General features: G+C 41.8%; 1 protein-coding gene across 4 annotated transcripts in view; it reads right to left on the bottom strand.

The window, feature by feature from the left end:
- The window catches only part of arhgef25a (Rho guanine nucleotide exchange factor (GEF) 25a), a 69122-nt gene that overhangs the window by 14721 nt on the left and 34927 nt on the right, over window positions 1–19474 (bottom strand). For 2 of the 4 annotated variants that reach the window (XM_061675878.1, XM_061675895.1), the window contains 4 exons: window positions 8280–8587; window positions 7402–7515; window positions 4103–4236; window positions 1316–1382 (listed from right to left, as the gene is read on the bottom strand). In XM_061675878.1, coding sequence (XP_061531862.1) covers window positions 1316–1382; window positions 4103–4236; window positions 7402–7515; window positions 8280–8587 — 623 coding nt within the window. Of the gene's footprint in view, window positions 1–1315; window positions 1383–4102; window positions 4237–7401; window positions 7516–8279; window positions 8588–8670; window positions 8694–19474 lie in introns of those variants that run through there. The other 2 variants (XM_061675904.1, XM_061675888.1) reach the window with 2 other exon arrangements.

The raw sequence follows: 19474 nt of genomic DNA, 5'->3' as shown, positions 1-19474 counted from the left end.
AGCTTTGACCAAACATATCCACTGAACTCAGAGACCAGCGCAATCATGACCACAGAACTGAGAGCACAGTACAGCAGAGCTACATGACTGACAACTCAAAAAAAGAGCGAATGAATGTTCCCTCCGGGTAGCGTGGATTTTGGGGCAACATAAACGAGCATTTGGCGACGTTTCGGTTATAAAGGAATCTGTCAATGCAGCTGCCAAGACAATACTCAAAGGGAAATAAATTCACTTTTTTACTTGAAATGTGCTTCTACCTATTCTGATTTACTTGAAATTTGGCTTAATTTGCCTGTTCAGTGTTACTTGAAATTTAGGCCTGAGATGCAAGCACTGTTTTTCTGTTTTTTTTTTTTTATTGTTTGCGAGCCTTTCTTTTTGAGTTGCAGGCCTCAAAATAAAATTTTTACTGAAAGGTAGGCCTGACAAGTTTGTGCCTGTTTAGTAGATATTTAACTTATTTGTGTTCTTTGTATTTGAGTGTGAACTCTTTCAAGGGTATAGATGTGTGGGGTTAGAAGCACTTTGTATTTCTGTGTTTTCATGGGAATACATTTATTCGTGTTTACAAATTGTTGCCCTTTACCACAATCAAAATAGTTTCATGGAGAACATAACATATTTTCAAAACCACAAATAAATGTTATCAAAAGGAAATGGGAATTAATACCACTACGATTACTACTACTACCACTACTACTAATAATAATAATAATAATAAATGTGCCATTTTGATATTGTTCAACGGGTCGGCTACGGAAATCAAAACATTTTGAGGTCCAGACCTTTGCCCTGAGAAATCCCACGCAACAACAACCCCCCGAATTTTAATTGAAGATCCCTGCTGTATATTATGTACCATAAAAACAGAAATCAGTTTACAATAAAAAGACAAGCAAAAGTACCCCAGGTTACACCCGTTAGGTATACTCAGTATAATACTGAAAACCTTTAAATTAAGTTAACCAGAAAATGAAAACTAAAGCATTTTGAGTGTCAAAAGTAAAGAGTGCATTTTTTTTTTCATGTAAAATCCGTCTAAATTATCTTGTATGTGACCATGGAAGAAAAGTAACCCTGTGCAAAAGCACATCAGCTTATTTATTCCAACATGATACTTTCAGAAGACGACAACCTTTGTATGACCCAAAGTACCGGGTATTTGAAGCTATCTCAGGCACCAAAAGAGACATCACCTTGATGCTTTCACAAGCTCATAATTCCTCAAATCTGTTTCAAACTGGAGACAGCGCCGGCTGGAGAAAAATGCCAAAATTGTGACGATAAGCATTTTGAGGTCTTTTAGCGTTACCTCCACTATGAGGCCCAGGTCTGCTACATAATGCTTCTCTGTCTCAATGAGCTCCTTCAGTACATACCTGAAAAGAGACAAATGGTGAAAGATAAATGCATGTGTGAGTTCATTTTCACTTGAATTTCTCTGGAACAGGTCATGGTGTTGTGCTCACTAAAAAGTAGACTTACAGTATGCAACAGTATGTTTCCTAGGAAGCAGAATGGGATTTGTTTAGATCTACTGCAAAATCTGTTTAGGTCTTCCAAACATGGTCATGCAGATTGCTGTGGATTGATCCACATTTTATCTTGACCTCTTCTGGGAACTCAGAATACTTGATGAAGAACATAATATACTGTCTATGTGCATACAGATAAACACATTTTTGTTAAAGATGGAAGAAAATTATGTGAAAATTCATAAATTAATGAACTAATTTGCATGTATGATGCAACATAATGCTGCCTGCCCCAATTAACAAAAAACGCTGTTCCCCTTTGATATTCACCCTGTATGTTCTTAACATCTTGACCTTCTCAAACAATCAACATCTAGTATTCGCTTAATCATGTTATTATTTCATCAACAATTTAGATACCTCAAAAATGCGTAATACCTCAAATACGACTAATAATAGATCGAAATCAGCCAGTAAATCCTAGCAATGACATAGCTAAGCACATATTGGCACGATACAATTGAGTCATTCCAGTCAAGATTTTACCTCAACATTGCACAGGGACTGTTGTTGATTACTCGTCATTGTCGGACTTTTCTCATGGAGATTTCACTCTACCCTCTCAATAAAAACTTTTTTTTCAAGGCATTAAGGTAAGAAATTCATATCAATTTCAACTGAGAAAAGTCACATCTGAAAATGCATCTTTTTCACATAGTCAATGCTTTATGGGCTTTAGCTCAAAACACAGCCTTGTGACATCTGATCGGTTTCGTGCTGGAGGGTCATATATATATGCAGCGATCTCATTTGTTGTGTGTCCTGCGTCTGAGATGTACAAAAATTAACAGGATGCATGATGTGATTTCAATCTGTGTCTGTAGACACATGGCTGAAAAACCGCCCTACATATGTGTGTGTGTGTGTGTGTTGGTGAAGAGTTGCACACAGAAAATCAAAGGAGGAATGCACTAAAAGTACGAGTCATGTCTTGGTGCTCGCCAATCAGAGGCAGAGTAGGGCGGGTTATCATTCGAGAAATACAATGGACACTGGGTTTCTGGACTCCATATGTTTGAACTGTTGTGTTAACACCCGCCGTGTCGCTCACGACGCAGCAAGCTGCTGGCAGAACGGTGTTTGCTGCATAGACTCACACAACTGGGAAACTTTAGGGAAAGTTACCGTATTTTCACGACCATAAGGCGCACTTAAAAGTCTTAAATTTTCTCCAAAATGGACGGGGCGCCTTATAATGCGCGCACCTTATGTGTGCACTGGGTTCCAAAATCTATAAATGTTGTTGTGTGATGAGCGCCCCGCTTGAATTAATGAGCAAAAAACAGCAGGGAGAAGCGTATCTACAGTCACCCTTCGACTGAGGGGAATAACGCTTGGAGAAGAAATGAAAATCTAAAATTTTCAAGGAGGTCCGTCTTGGTGCTTTCGTTTTATGAAACGGCGCCATTTATCAGTCCGGGCAAGGACTACCGTGGTGCAGCAACTTCTGGCGGATTACAAGGAAAAGCTGGCCATCTTCCGCTCCTACTACAGTAAAAAGATTGCCAACAAACACATCCAGCCGAACCACATCACCAACATGGACGAGGTGCCACTCACGTTCGACATCCCGGTGAACCACACTGTAGAGAATAAGGGGAACACCACGGTAGCGATACGCACAACGGGGCACGATAAATCAGCTTTCACTGTTGTGCTTGGTTGCCATGGTAATGGACAGAAACTGCCACCTATGGTGATTTTTAAGAGGAAGACGCTGCCTAAAGAAACGTTTCCAGCCGAAGTCATCGTTAAGGCCCATCAAAAGGGCTGGATAGACGAGGAGAAATGAGAGAGTGGCTGAGTGAGGTGTACGTAAAGAGACCGGATGTTTCTTTTCACGTGTCACCGTCCCTGTTGATCTGTGACTCCATGCGCGCCCATCTCACAGCTGCTGTGAAAAACCAAGTGCAACTAAGACTGGGAGGCAACGCCGGGTGAGTTACGCCACAATAAGTAAATGGATTGTGGATGCCTGGGCTAAGGTATCTGCTTGCACCGTTGTTCGAGCTTTCGCGAAAGCCGGCAGCCCCCTGGCAACGAGACTGACTCTGACAATGACGAGAGGGAACCTGGCATGTTTGATGGAGAACTTGCCCAGCTGTTCATTTCGGATACAGAAGATGAGGACTTTGATGGATTTGTGGATGAGGATTGATCAAAAAAATAACGTGAGTACATTGTTAAATACTTCAATAAAGTACAACCGAGCTTAGTTTTGCTCCCGCTGCCTTTTTAAAAACATTGTTTTAGCGTGCATGCATGCTACCGTATGTTTTAAGCTAGCGTATGTTTTACCAGCCCTGCACCCAACAATACGCACCGCCTTATGTATCTGTTAAATACAGAAATATACCCCGTAACTGAGACTGCATCTTTTGAATACGGTGCGCTCTATGGTCGTGTAAATACGGTAACTATTTATGACATTCGTTAGCCTGCGAGCTAAGGAGTTAAACAGTTCACTCGACTGCGGCAACATTGTTTGTCTCTCTTACTGTCAGGTTTGTACTGTACTGAGTAATAAGGCAAACTTGTGTTTGGATCTTGAAGAGAAGACCTACAAGCTTTTCTCCAGAGCACTCCTCCGTTCCTCCTCAGTGTCAGCCGCTGAAGACCATTGACTGGAGGTGTCGTCCATCAGGATAGAGCCGCTGTCATCTGGTACAACAGAGGTAGACTGACTGTCCAGAGTGTCCTGAGGACAGGAAGACAACCAGAGGAAGTGTAAATCAAAGGTGGCGCACCATTATTGTGGCATCATGTGGCAAATAATGTGCATGAGTGGTGATAAATAGCAGGAGGTGTACAATAATGATGCACGTTGCTAAGGTGACGAAAGGCAGCAGCGACACATGAGGAATTGAACGATAAGATCTGATGGAGAGAGTCACTGTTATAGATCAGTCAACATCAATTGCATAGAGATGGAGGGAAGAAGATGAGGAGATAAGCATAAAAAGTTAGTAATGGAACTGAAAATTGAAGCTGTGAAGGGACTTGATTGAGTTTTGACTTCGGAGGATGAGCCATACAATTACAGCAGCACAGTACAGTGCTGATTTATGAACTCATAAATGTTATTTTCTTGTTTACCATCTGACAATTTGAGCCCATATGCGATGCATCACCAGTACTGTATGTTTAGATTTCTGATGCACCATTTCCGAAAACACGTCCTTCCTTGACTGCATATGCATGCATAGTAAAACCAAGGTCACTCTGAACTAATCGACTGTATTCAGTGCTATATAACAGCCTCCTTCTCGTGCTGTTTTCCTGGAACTGACACAATTTCCTGGAGCGAAATATAAAGGCCAGATGTACGTATTTTATGCATCTCAAATCGGTGCTAACTCAACCTCCATACCACTTTTTTTCCCCCAGCTATTTCTCTGTGACAGAAATGATCATATTACAAAGTTATTCCTCTATTATGAGCCACTGGCTTACGCACATTCCATTGATGGTAGAAACCTAAATATACAGCTGTCTGTCTTCACCCAAATCCATGTGTACCATCGTCCCAGTCAATCAGAACCTCCCAAACTCAAACACACACCCCAGGTATACCTGTATACAACTAATCCTGAAGAAATAAATAGAGAGGCATAAATACACTTATGAAGAAGACAGGGGGATATTTTTTGTTTTGGTTTTCATGCCTTATGCCACATTATCAGCTGCTGTGTATGACTGACTCAAGTTATGATCTTCTGAAAAGTGTGTGTGAGAGAAAGAGAGAGAGAGAGAGAGAGAGAGGTGCACAGCAGGAGACAGGGAGGCTCCATGGAGACCGCGACTCCCCTGGCTGGCTGGTTTTGGCCCACTAGGAGAGCTCCAGCCCGGCTGGCAGGTCGTCGTGTCTCCCTGATCACATCCAGATGTGTTGTGGCGAAGCCCACAGGAAGAATAATGCCTGTCTCTCTCAGATGCATGTTTTGTTTTTCAACCAGCAGGCCCATAAATAAGGAACATATATCTGCAACACTGTGAGACAAATCTTTACAACTTTTGCATAAATGTGTTGAAATGTTGACGTTTCATCTGAAAACAAAACATTTCCCCTTCAAGTCATGTCTGTCTGGTGTTGCTTACACAGTATGTGGTCTGTATTCATTTTTATACCATTTATCATGCGGAGCAGATAGGATGAAGTTCATTCAAATTCGCTGTTAGCGGTGGTTGGTGGTAGCACAAATAATTTGGCTTGGAAGAAGAACCAGTGAGAAGGAACAATTTGTTTCACATGCTCTCATTATGTCAAAGTCAGGTCAAATGCATTTGAGGCGCTTTGTTGTCGGCATCCCATGCAAGCCAAAGACGACTTTGACGATATCTCCCAATAACAGTGCCACTTATTTCCTTTCTGTAAAACATTATATTGTTGATGTGCTCTAATGTTGGTCAAGATGACTGTACAGCCTGTTCCTCAGAAAAACCATTCAAATGTAGTCATCTGTTGCTGCAGCTTCCATTTTTAGGCTTTTTGTTGCTCATGCCGCTTAACAGCGAAATACAATAAGCTTTACAAACCATGCGCTTGCCGAGGATCTTGTGTGTGGGTGGGGGGTGGGGTATTCGATTAGAGACAATAGTGTGTCGAAAAGAGGGAAAGCAACACTCCACGGTCACTGAAGGAGAAGAGGAAGAGAGAGAAAGCGGCGCTCAAGAATGACAGATCCAACGCTTAACTGAATCTACCTCCACCTCTCTCGTTCTCCCTCTTTAAAGATTGGCAGTGCACACACCAAAGCACTGACCTCACGTGCCTGATGTAATCTTATTAGGCCCTTTTGATGTGTTGCTGAGACACACAATTTACAATATTGTTTTTTGCCTCCAGGGCTCAGATCTTGTTTTTACCGGCTGTATGCAGGCACTGTCGACTCATCTATGCTCTGAAGCACACTGAAAACCTAACAGAGCTGCTGGCATGTTTGATGGTGACATGAAAGCATTATTTTTAAGCATATAGTGTTCTTTGTGGAGTCATCGTTCAGCACATGTCATTTTGTGCTATTTCCTACTCATCTCCAACCATGTTCTTTTTCTAACGTGCTGAATGTGAGTCATGCGTCGTACAGGTTGCTTCCCAGCGTTGCTCCCGGTGGCCCTCTGACACAATGATGTGTCCAGGGAGTGGGGATAGGGATAGAAAATCGATTGTTTTTAAGAACTGTTTCCCAGTAATTCAGAGGAATCGTTTGTTTGCTTGCCGGACGATTCCGCTTGATTCCTCTTTGAAAAAAACAATAATGCTGTAACCGGGGCTTGGCCACTGGTGAGGCCGCTTGAAGCACCCCCTTCTTAGCCGTGATTGGGCTCACGTCACAGTATTATGCAAAATCAAATAAAACATTTTTCAGAACCATTGTTATATCTGAATGAGTTTTGGATCATGTGGAATGCAAAAGAATCAGTGTAAATATTAAATGTAGGTAGCCAAAGTGTCATGTATTGGGAAATTTATAGCATTAAAAAAATGACCTAATGTATTAAAAGAGAGCTGATATCCTGGCAGGAATGAGGAAAGTTTTAAGCTCTCTTTTGACTGTTATCAGTTACCATGTTTAAAGTTGTTGTATCAGAAACCCCAAATATTTCATTTTCTCTGGCCCAATAAGAGTGAAATTCGACAATTTCCTAATGCACTCTGATATCTTTTAAGGTACCCAATGGAGTCAAAGAACAATTATGTCTGGGTCCATACTCAGAATAGCCCCCCTTACAAACGCTGAAATGTAGTCAAACTCATGCTCCTCATGCATAAAGTTGACTGTATTGGCAAAAAGGCCACTAATATGTCTTCTGCTTTTTTACTACAAGATGTGACAACGTAGAGTATTTTACAGAGACAGACCTGCGTGTGAGGCACCGATGTGCAGCCAATCAGTGAGTCGGTTATGTAAGCGGGGGACTGGAGTGTCGCCGGCGACAGATCCTCAGGGCTAGCCAGGCCGTCTTTCCACTCCTGCTGTGAATAAAAACACACGTCCAATGCGTCAGAGAAGCTCTGTCACAGGTCCTTAGCACTCACCATGAATCCAGGTATGTGCAAGATTATGAACTGGTTTAACTTCTTGCTGTAATCACTTTCCAGCATACCTGCCATAACCTTAATGTACAGTGTATGTAATATTTTTTATAAGCATCACTGTTCATCAATGTTAAAGATTTACGGTACTTCTTTAAATATCTGAAGTCACAAAGCTAAAAAAAGAGAGATAAAAGTTAAGCTGATTTGCTAGTTTCAATGAAAATATATGTCAATTGACCTTTCGCTAAGCAAAGGAATCAGCGTCAAAATATTTCAAACAGAGATGAGTACTGCATAATTAATCACATCATAATCATCATACAGTTTGGAAGCAAAGTTCAGGTTTTGAATATACACTCTACTTGCAATCATTTCATAACAAATTTCAACTGGCTGATGAATGTGAACATTGTTCTTCTTCTACACTTTCTCTTATTTCCTCATCTGAGAATATGCATTATGTTCATGCATTAAAAATACGTTCAAATGTATTTTCATGAGGGCTACATAAAAGACCCATCAATCCATTGCCATCAGCCTATAATGTACATTTCTTTAGTTCCTAGACTACAGCTTTCATAGTTCCCCTCAGAACCACCATGATGAAGTTTACTTTTTTTCAAGTAAACATTGAACGAAAGCAGGCAAAGTGTTGTTTGTTTGCGCACATGACGAGTAAAAATATAATTTTCACTTCTCACCAGTTCTGTATGTGTGACAGGCAGGATGGTGAGAGGCTCATCAGGCCTCAGGGAGCTGCCCAGATCCTGGCTTTGACTGTGAGACGGAAGAGGAGGAGGCTTTCCCTCCAGTTTGCGAATCTGACGCTCCCCTTTGGCCGTGGACCCGGCACTGAGCTTGCGAACAGGGGTTGTGAGCCATTTCTTAAGGGTGCTTACAGAGCGCTTGGACCCAGGGGAGCTGGGGGCCGAGCTGCTGGAAGCCAGCGGAGGCAGGGACGCCACAGAGGTAGAGATGCTACCCTCGCTGCCTGCTGCCGAATACGAGTCTGTAGAGAGAGCAAAGAGAGCAGAAGGTAATCACACTGGGCCTCTAAAGGGTAAATAAAAGTACATCATAACACAACCTTACTTTCCATGTTCAGTGTGCAAGAATCACGTCATCAATAAATCTTGGAGCAAAAATTGCAGTATTGAGTATTTTACAGAGTATATTTGTAAGCGTCCGCAAAAAAATGACGGCAGTGGTGCAGGTCGCTAGTAGGTGGCCGGAGGACTGGAAGTGAGAAAGAAATAAAAACAAAGAGTGGATATATAAAAATAGCCTGGCCCCAAAGACACAGCTGTGCTCCTGTGAGCTGACTCGCTGTTTACAGGAAGCAGACCATTTTCAGTTTGAATCCAATCATGCGATCGGATGAAAGGTAGAAGAATATTCTGCTTTTGAAGACGTACAGTGTGAAGACTTTAACACTCTAGAGATATTGTGATGTCAGACGTGCAAAGGAAGTGAACCCAGAGGTTGGCGGGGAAGCGGACATCCACTTTGATTCATTAAAGAAAAGTGGGATGCTTGCTTTGGACTGTTTTTTTTCTTCTTTTCTTGTCCCCCATTTCCATCCTGACCTATTCCTTCCAACTCCAGCCATCTTCCTCAAGCTCATGTATAATCAACTCTTCCTCTGTGTGTGTACGTTCAACTATGCTTGACATCCATCTTTTTGGCCCTGACCTGAGTTTTGACCCTTGATCATTCCTTTCCTACAGATGGAGAAACATTCCCAAGCTGTTTATGTAGGAGCCTTGTTTTTTTTAAAGTAGACAAAAGCTTTGGCCGCTATCTTTGTGTACCCCCCCCCCCCCCCCCACCCCCCACCCACGCATAGCAAGGACACAAAATTTGAACAATCGAGCTTTTGCCTTGCACGGTATAAACGGTTATAGTTGGAGATGACAAACTCACCTGAAAGGCATTTATGATGTAAAAAGTTTGATGCAAAGCCAGCATCATTTCTGAGGCTCCCCAGAAGAAATGTCAATGAAGCTGGCAAATGATGATATATAGACCCCACACCACCCATGACCAGTTTCTCTGACCTCTAACAGGCCCTGAAGGTTTGTGTTTCCCAGAGTTCCCTGGATGGCTTCATCCAGGCTGAGGTGAAAGGGTCACAGTGCACAGACAGAGCCAGTGACACTCTTCGTAAGCAGCTCCAGATATCAGCAGGGGGAGCTTATCTGAAGAGCAGAGAATGGGAAGAAAGCCTGACACTCGTTCAACAAGGCAGTTGACAGAGTGGAGAGAGCACGTGAAGCTCTTCCGCAGAACGAAACAGAATTACACATTTTTATAACGCGGTGTGCACATTATGGACAATGTTTATCACGTCAACATCTGTCACCATGGCAACTCTGCGGTTTCCCAGCTGACCCAGTAAAGCCTAATCTCGGTGTGGTTATGAAACCTACATAACCACACCATGATACCATGATGATTTCTGTGGAAGCTTTTAGTCACAGCAACAGGAAAGCACAAAGGAAAATGACAAGCTCCTACTCAAAGCAACATGCTCCCCCGACAACATTGCTGGATTGGTGATTTTATGTTATACACCCACACTGGGGAAATTGGGAAAAAAAGGCTTCCCACTCTCCCTCGCCCCTGCTGTGTGCTGATACTGTCTCACACTATTCATTGTGATAATGGGGCTTCTAAGCAAAGCTTACCCACAGTGATTTAGGTAATGCATCTTAACTATTGCGCTTGTGACAGTTATGAAGCAGCAGGGCAGCATCAAACTGGTTTCATTCTTGTAGACTATTGTTGTGGTCCACTCACTCATGGTGGTGAAGTGTGATGGCAACCCTCAAGAGACAAATGTTTAGTGTAGGGATGGCCATTTGAGTACATTCCCTTGATCAGCAATGGGGAAAACAGAATTTTTTTGTATTTTCAATGGCATGAGAGACTCTCGCTCCGAAGGCTACAAAAAAGAACAAATTCCAACTGCAACGGACAATCAAAACTGCTGAAAGGATTGTCGGTACCTCCCTACCCACCCTTGAGGACTTGCACGCTGCCAGAACTAAGACAAGAGCGTGCAAAATCCTCTTGGACCCTCCACATCCCGGTCACCAGCTCTTCCAGCTCCTTCCCTCAGGTAGGCGCCACCGATCAATGCAAACTAGAACTAGCAGACATTCCAACAGCTTCTTCCCTCTTGCAATCAACTTATTAAACACCTAACCTACAATTCCATTGCAACATGCTGGCAATTTTTTTTGTCTTGAGTTTGTTGTCACATTTCTGTCGGGCCAATTATATATTGTGGTCTACTAAAAGTGCAGATTTGTGCATATGTGGGTTCAAATTAACGAGAACAAGAATCCCCAGATCTATGCATTGTCACTACACGCTCAGCCCACCTTCACATCACAAGTCACTTTCATTTGCCAATGTTAGTCTGTCCTTCGTTGTTCTGTATTGCTTCCCTGTAGATTCCCCATGTTAGATCATTACATTTTCCATAAAATTCACTCCCTGCATTGTGTGTCTTTGGGTTCGAGAAAAAAAAAAAGGTCATCTAGAACTCCACTAATTCATGTAGCAACCTTCAAATTATGAGACTGAGGATAAAAGGTTCGTCGTCACTTTTTCCTGAAGTTTTATACATCTAAAAGTAACACGGTGCCCCTTTCTAGATAAAATAGTTTGTTTTATAACGCTGTAATTTAAAATTACCCTAAACCGAAAGTAACGCAGGCGTTGCTTCCAATTTATTCTTTTCTCCTAAATTTTTATTTAATTAATATACGCTACACCACTTAGGTTGGGCTTGAGGAGTTTTGCTTCATGAGAGTTGCTTCATGAGAGTTGTTTCATGACACGATTAATCAACAATCAATTCCACACAAATAAACAGACTTGTTAAGATCAGTTTTCTTGCCCATGGCTAGTCTCGTCACAGCATAATTTCATTACACAACAATGGCGTTTTGGAGACATTGTTAAGGTTTCTGTGTAAAAGTTGAAAATGATCATCATTGAGCGTGCATTGTGTTCACTGTAAGCACGCATGAGTACACCACAACCAAAACAGAAATGGTGAATCACAGGTTTGTTTGTACGTATAACACACATTTACTTCACTGCTACTTGGAGCGAAGTTTGGAGAAGCCCTAGATTCAGAAGAACAAGCAGTTGATAACAATACAAAAGGATATTGTCAATTATAGGCATTGCATGCATTATCAAATGTTTCTGTAGGTCCATGTGAGCATGAATCATTTTAACAACAATGTTATTTCTAGTTTTCAGAAATCCAAAAGGAAAACATATTTTCACAAGATCAGTGTGCCGTAGGCGTACACTTATTGTGCTAAATAGAATTTAAAAAATGACTTGCCCAGTCATGTACGAGGGACAAAATATCTGGCGGAATGGTCTCCAGAGGGTCACAACCCTTTGACTAATTCAAAGCTGTCGAGCTTCGCGACAGAAAATTGGAGAGCAAGCAAATATCAAATCACACAAGCAAAACAGCTTTGAGTGAGTAGATAGAGATGGATGGGCTGCGAGCATTCCCCCTACTTTGTTTGATCCAACTTTAGTTTAATATTGATTGCTTGGTCTGAGAGAGCTGCTGAATAGATGAATCAGGCTAAAAGCGTCGAGGTAATGGAGCACACTTGTTCACAGCAACTCCACTTTGTAGGTCTCTGTCGTCTCAAATGCCCGATATATACGAGGCAGCTGGGTGGGCCGCAAGCAGATGGTCTTGCAGTCTTCACAGATGTAAAGATATCCAGCTGAGGCACTGTCAATCAATGACAGCACCTCCAGATTACAACTGCAGGGGTGTAGCAGTAGGGCAGTCCCACGAATAACACAACATCGCATTTCTATCTCTTCTGCCTCACCCTGATGACTTTATTTTCTTCATCCCAGATGCTACTGGTATATTGCATTTCACCCACTCAGAGGAAATGGACACTCAGCAAGGAGGATGTGCAGACTGAAAAGGGAGACAACAAGGCACTTAGTATCATAGTCATATAGACTGGAAATCACAAACGGTGTTGTGATGGACTCCATAGATTACCAGCTGTCATTCCCAGGGAAAATACATTTTAGCACTTCTACAGATCCATAATATTTCCTTTCACTTGCCTTAGGCACATTCAATCCTACTGGTTTAGATGAAATGGCACTATTGGCTTATTTCGACTAAAAGGAGCTTTACTCAAAAGAGAAACATTAGGAGCACAAGTGTGGGTTTGGATCACGGGAACTGTAAAATTTAGTTACAGCCCAGCAGGGGTTAGTATACTCTCTCAAAACGTGCAGGATCCTTTGAGGCAGGTTTTGCATCGCTTATCGACTGATGTTTTCCACGATTTATTTCACCTGTCACGTTTGAAGTCTCCACACTATTTTTGTAATGTAATACAGTGATGTGTTGAGATACTAATGAACTGACTCACAAGTTTTTTGAGATATGAGCCGTCGTTCGGCTGATTTTTTTTGCTCTGACTTGATCCAAACTTGAGATACAAGCAATGTATGGTGGCAGTGACTTGACTCACTTCACAACAAGCAACAGTTTGGCAGATAGAATGAGTAAATATTCTTTAAAAAAAAGAGGCTCAATCTGTACATTATTGTCAAACTAAACGCAAAAAGAATTACATGTGCATTTAAAACAACCACAGCTTAGGCTTTAGTAGTCTATCTTAATACTGATGCTAAAGCATAACGGGAAACGCCATAGGCACGTGATTAGCACGTAGGCAAATGATTAGCATATTTGTGTTGTAACCCTTTAAACGATGAATTTTCAACACAAACGGTGCAGCAACACATCTAGACCAACAATATAAACAATACTCGCAGACGGAGTTTCTCGAACAAGCATTCATCGATGGTGGGTGAGGCAATGGGTGCAGACAGAGTTTCCCTGCTAGAGAAATGCAAATTAATATATTATGTTAGCTTGTTACAAATGGGAGACAATTGCTCGTTAAATGCGTAATATACAGTCGTATGTTATTCAAGGTGCACCAGAGCACGGGAATGTTGCTGGTCACACAAAATATAAAAGATCAAATACTGAAAAATACAGCAAGATGTTAGAGGAGCTGATAGCCTTAATCAGCATTGTGTCATCTCCTCTCGTAATGGCTTGGGTGATTTTTTTTTTTTTTAAACAAAACAAAAAGTTAAGCACTCCAGCTTTAAATTTCCTGAAACTTGAGATGAAAATGCGTTTCAAAATGGATCCTACCAGGCTCTCAGGGACCCTCCCCAAACTGTTTCCACAAAGCTGGAAGCACAACATATAGAACTGTGTGTAGGGTTTGGTGCGGAAGGGCTTGAGAGTCCAGACCCATCAAATACATATGGAATGAAATAGAAAAGAGATGGTCAGCCAGCAGGCACTCTATCAAGGCCACATTGGTGACCTTTGTTGAACAAATGTTCTTCTGGACAAATGGACAGAAATTCCCACAGACACACTCCAAAACAGTCCAGTATCCGTAATGATTACCTTTGTCCATATTGTGTAAGTATGTGTTTACATTTTGCTCGTGTGGACCTGTAGTGACTAAGCACCGGCAGTTGACGTTTCCCGTCCGTATTCCACACTTCCTCCCTCTTCAGCTCGGCCACCCTCTCACCCCAGCGCTGTGTATCACCCCCCGTCCCCCAAATACTTTTACCCTGCCACTGTGTCTTGTTCACTCTGCATCTGTCTGCACTGCACTATTGGCTGGGTCGTGCTCCTGGGATGTCGACACATAACTCCCTCATCGTGCGCAAAGCACAGCTCCGCCACAAATCTGCTGAGAGTGGCACATGCAGGCAAAAGCAGCTTGGCAGAAAAACCAGAGTTTCCCTCAGACTTTAAGAAAAGTCTTCTTTTGAAATGAAAAAAAAATTTAAAAGCACCTCTGCTCTTGTGAATATGTGTTTGAATGTGTATATAAATGAAAACTGCAATGAGGTCAAAGTTTAAAGACTAAAAGCAAATAGAAAAGAGAGTACTGTAATTATTTAGGATTTAGGTATACAGTGGTGCCTTGAGATATGGGAGAACTGAAAAGAGGTGTCTTTTTCTTTTTTTTTTGCTTTGAGTTTTGAGCTAAAAAATTTGAGACACAAGCGCTGCATGGTGGCAGTGAAATCAACTCACTCACAACAAGCAGCAGTTTGGCAAATAGTAAACAATTATTCAAAAGTGGCCAAAAGCTGTTTAATGCCACTCTCAGTTGAAGTTTACTGTCAAATGAAACATATAAAAATAGAATTACGCATTGTGTCTCTAAAACAACCACATAACTTTGCTTTAAATTCTGCTAGTTTAATGGTAACACATAATGCAAAATGCCATAGATGGACTAACAAATAGTATCTGGCACTGTTATAGCATTTTAAATGGATATTTGAATGCAAAGAGGACAGTAACGCATGTGAACGGAAACTATAACAATACAATCACAGGCATGTATTCTTTATCCTCAGCACAAAAAAAAAAAATTATTAAAAAAAAGATTAATATTACCGCAGCTTACTGGTTCCCTGACAGTAGTTGTGAAACAAATTTGTTTGTCTGCATGACTGTTTGATCCCGTCCCCACCCGGTGACCAAGTCGTGCACAGCAGAAGGAACTGCATTGAACTAATCATTATGTACAAACTGTTTATTTACATTTTATTTAATTATGTTATTGTTATATGTTTTTACAAGCGGGGGTAGCCTGGAATGGCCTTTCCATTCAATTCAATGCAGAAAGATGATTTGAGATAAGAGCCTGATCACAGAACCAATTAAACTTGTATCTTAAGGCACCACTGTAGTTCATGAGGGAAGGTAGACAAAAGGCAAGCAGACTGCAGGCCATGTCTACACAGAAATTAGTGTGTATCCACAAAGGTTCTTTATCATTTCATCCAGATGGAACTGCCATTTTGGGAGACAGAATACAATATGTTTTTTAACCGGGTCCCAGGGTGAGTAAATCTGAAAACGTTGCCCTTGCTTTCCCGTGTTCACACACATATATGCATGCAGGAAGTCCGATTTATCACATAACTGTGCACTAACACCGCCAACAACAGCATTAATTGTGGGTATGTTTCGATCACACGGTCTTCTTATTCTCTGTTTTTGGGTGACTTACTGTGATAGCGTTTCAGCATTTTTGTGTGGACACTGGACACAAACAATTCTTGAAACGTTTCAATGATTATGGGATACGTTTTAAAAACAAAAAGAAATAGATCAACTGTTTGGGCATGGGCTGAAGCTAAATCCTTTAGTGGGACTTTGAGAATCAGACTGTAAAAAAAAAAAAAAATGAGAAGAGGTGCCAGGTTCTTTTCAAATGTGTTTAAACACGCCATTTCTTATCTTAATCATGGACATATATTTGTTTATGTAATAATAAACTTTTTCTTTGCAGATATTAAAGAGTGGCGGCACGGTGGAGACTGGTTGGAGCGTCAGCCTCACAGTTCTGAGGACCCGGGTTCAATCCCCGGCCCCGACTGTGTGGAGTTTGCATGTTCTCCCCGTGCCTGCGTGGGTTTTCTCCGGGCACTCCAGTTTCCTCCCACATCCCAAAAACATGCATAAATTGCCCGTAGGTGTGACTGTGACTGTGAGTGCGAATGGTTGTCTGTTTGTATGTGCCCTGCGATTGGCTGGCAACCAGTTCAGGGTGTACCCCGCCTCCTGCCCAATGACAGCTGGGATGGTTCCCCCCCCTTGCAAGAAGTTTGAAAACGGCGATTGTATGCTACTCTTAATTGACATATTTGCGGCTTTCTTAAAACATGATCATTGATTAGCCGTTTTTGCCTCTTTGGCAACAGATGACTTCAAGGGTGGGACAGCAGCTTGACCAAAATAAAGGCTAAAATATATAAACTATTATACATACAGTATTCAGCTTTTTTATAAACACAATTCAGCTCATTCAATGAACCAGTCTATGGTGAGAACAAAATTCCACAAAATAGGCTGTATGGGCACGCTTACTGTCTCACATGTTGCATGTTCTCCTTGTGCCTGCGTGGGTTTTCTCCGGGCATTCCGGTTTCCTCCCACATCCCAAACACATGCATGGTAGGTTAATTGACAACTGATAATTGCCCGTAGGTGTGAATGTGAGCGCGAATGGTTGTTTGTTTATATGTGCCCTGCGATTGGCTGGCGACCAGTTCAGGGTGTACTCCGCCTCCTGCCCGATGATAGCTGGGATAGGCTCCAGCACGCCCGCGACCCTAGTGAGGATAACCGGCTCAGAAAATGGATGGATGGATATTAAAGAGTATACAGTATGTCTGTATGTCTGTCTTTGTGTGTCTGTCTATCTTTGTCTGTGTGTAATCAACATAGTGCAGGGAGACAGACAAGGGAACAGAGATTTCCTGTCCTCCTACTGACCCACTTTTGGGGTAGACACACTACCATGCTTCCAGGAGCACACGGTCACAGTTAAGTAACAGAGGAAGAAGCTAATTAGTGTAAAGCAACAAAGAAACCTCCATAGGAGAAAGGCTTGCTTGCCCCCTGTCTAAGAAGCCACTTATGAACAGTTGCAAAAGATGGATGGATCCGAAACTGTGCGGTCAGTACAGGTTTAAGTGGTGCATTTCAAGTTTCCAAGGTTGGTCATTTATTTCACTGTCCACTGATGCAACAACGCTCGCTGTCCCTTGCACCGAGGATTCACGTAGGCTTTGAATGCCGTCTTTCTTTGGAGTAGAGATGACGTGTCAATCACTGGTGGTTCAGGCACTCTCAACACGTGCTTATATACTATACTTATATCATAAGTGATCAAATGTTGAGGCACTTCACAAACACATTCCAGGAAGCTACTCTGCTGGAAAGTACCATAATATTTAGTAGACTAAAGTTATCACAAGTTTTTTTTTTCTTCCTCATAAAAATAACATCTTAAAAATCAGCCAGATCAGCTATTTTAGTGTTCAAAAATATTCGTGGACCAGCCTAGACAACTCCCATGTTGTTCTAGCACATTGCAGTTGGATGGTCTGTTGCTATGGAAGCTCAAGCTCTGTCCACTTGATGAAGCTGACGTTATTTTTGCCTACATTCCTCAAACGGTCAGTGACTTGAACCGAGTCCCCACGGTGGCAGCTGAAGATCTTAACCACTTGGCCACGGCTGCCTTCATTTTTGTCAAAGATATGTCCCTCCTCCTCAAGACACGGTTTCAAGCTTTTGTGTTCTTTCACGCTTTGGACACACATGAGAGAAGCAGTGTGACAATCCCTTTATTTTGCTAAAGCTAATGGAGCCTCTTGTTAAATGCAAGTGTGGACCGGGAGGTCTGTGACGGTGTCCAGTACCGTGATCATGCTGAAACTCGACTTAGCTAATTCTTTTTTCTTGGTGCCGACTAAGAAGACTCTAGATTCGATACAGGATTCTCCTTCGATGAAGATGGCAGGCCTGCACCCAGAACACAGAACCGTGATCTGAGAACAACATTCTTCTCTGCTTTTCTTGTCGAAGCCATCACATGGGAACCGCTCACACTGCCACAACCACAGGAACTTTTCCCGATGTAGCTAAAAGACCACTGACTCTGACTATAAAGACTGAACATTATTGAGCTCAATAGAACTTGGGGCATTTTATTTACAGTAATTTTTTTTATTGCAAAAGATAAAAATGCTCATAAGTTATAAATCTTTTTTTCTTTTTCCACAAATGTCACAAAGACAATTTTTGCTAAATTTTTGCCTCCAGCCATATCATTCTCACCCTTGAGTATTGCTATTGTAACCCTCCTGAACTGAGTATACCTGGTCCAAACTACTAAACTAGCAAATAACACTATTCTTGAATCAGGAGTTTGAGTAGGCTTATTTTTTTTAAGTACGTTGTAAGATATAATGAAATCAAGCAGAAATCTTTATTGTCCTTGGAAACAAGGACCGCAATGACAATGCAGCTCTTTCCCTAGTCAGTCATCACAACATGCTGACTTCTTTGTTAATGCCCAGTCATCGCAGGACGGGCACCCAGTCCCAGCCTCATGCTTCATGTTTTGATCATCAGAATCAGAATCATCTTTATTTGCCAAGTATGTCCCAAAAACACACAAGGAATTTTTCTCCGGTAATTGGAGCCGCTCTAGTACGACAACAGACAGTCAATTGACAGAGAACACTTTTGAGACATAAAGACATTGAGAAAAACAGTCACTGAGCAATAAAAGGTTGCTAGTTATCTGGTAATGCCGGTACATTATTATTATTATTATTATTTATTTATTTTGACAATTGTGCCAAAAGATGCAGAGTCCTCTAGCACTTAGAGCAGTTCGAAGGACTAATATTGCAATAGTCCGTTGTAATGCCCATTGTGCAAAGGGACACTTCAAGCGAGTAGTACGATAGTCTGGGACAATGTTGATTGTGCAAATGTTGCAGATACTCCTCAGACAGTGTGCAAATGGAGCAGATGCTACTCTGGCATGAGTGGCCAGTATTGGTCAACAACAGATATGCAAATAGTGCAGCGTGGTGGCATAGATACCAATAAATCCATGTTGTGTCTTACACATAGGTAGAAGGGTTTTCCTGATTTTAGGGGTTGATTTTGGGGGTGTCTATTATACTCGAGAGCGTATTATACATGAGAAATGTTGGTACATCAGTTTTGTTGTGGTTTCATAGAAGGAAATTTTGACTCATATCGTTATTAATTTGTTTTAGACAGTAAGACAGCACCTCAATTGAAGAGGCCCGATTCCAATTTGAGCTTGTGTTGTGACCTTCGCGAAGGTTTTGTTCAGAAGAACGAATCTTTTTAGTGAATGAACTGAACCGAATCAGTTTATGAAATGATTCGTTCTTTTAGCTTGGCCGCCGTGAGGCGAGCGAGTCGGCAGGGAGC

Source organism: Phycodurus eques, chromosome 1 (genome assembly GCF_024500275.1).
Source record: "Phycodurus eques isolate BA_2022a chromosome 1, UOR_Pequ_1.1, whole genome shotgun sequence".
Classification (NCBI taxonomy): domain Eukaryota; kingdom Metazoa; phylum Chordata; class Actinopteri; order Syngnathiformes; family Syngnathidae; genus Phycodurus; species Phycodurus eques.
The sequence above is the reverse complement of the archived record's forward strand: the minus strand, read 5'-3'. Positions and strand labels throughout refer to the sequence as shown.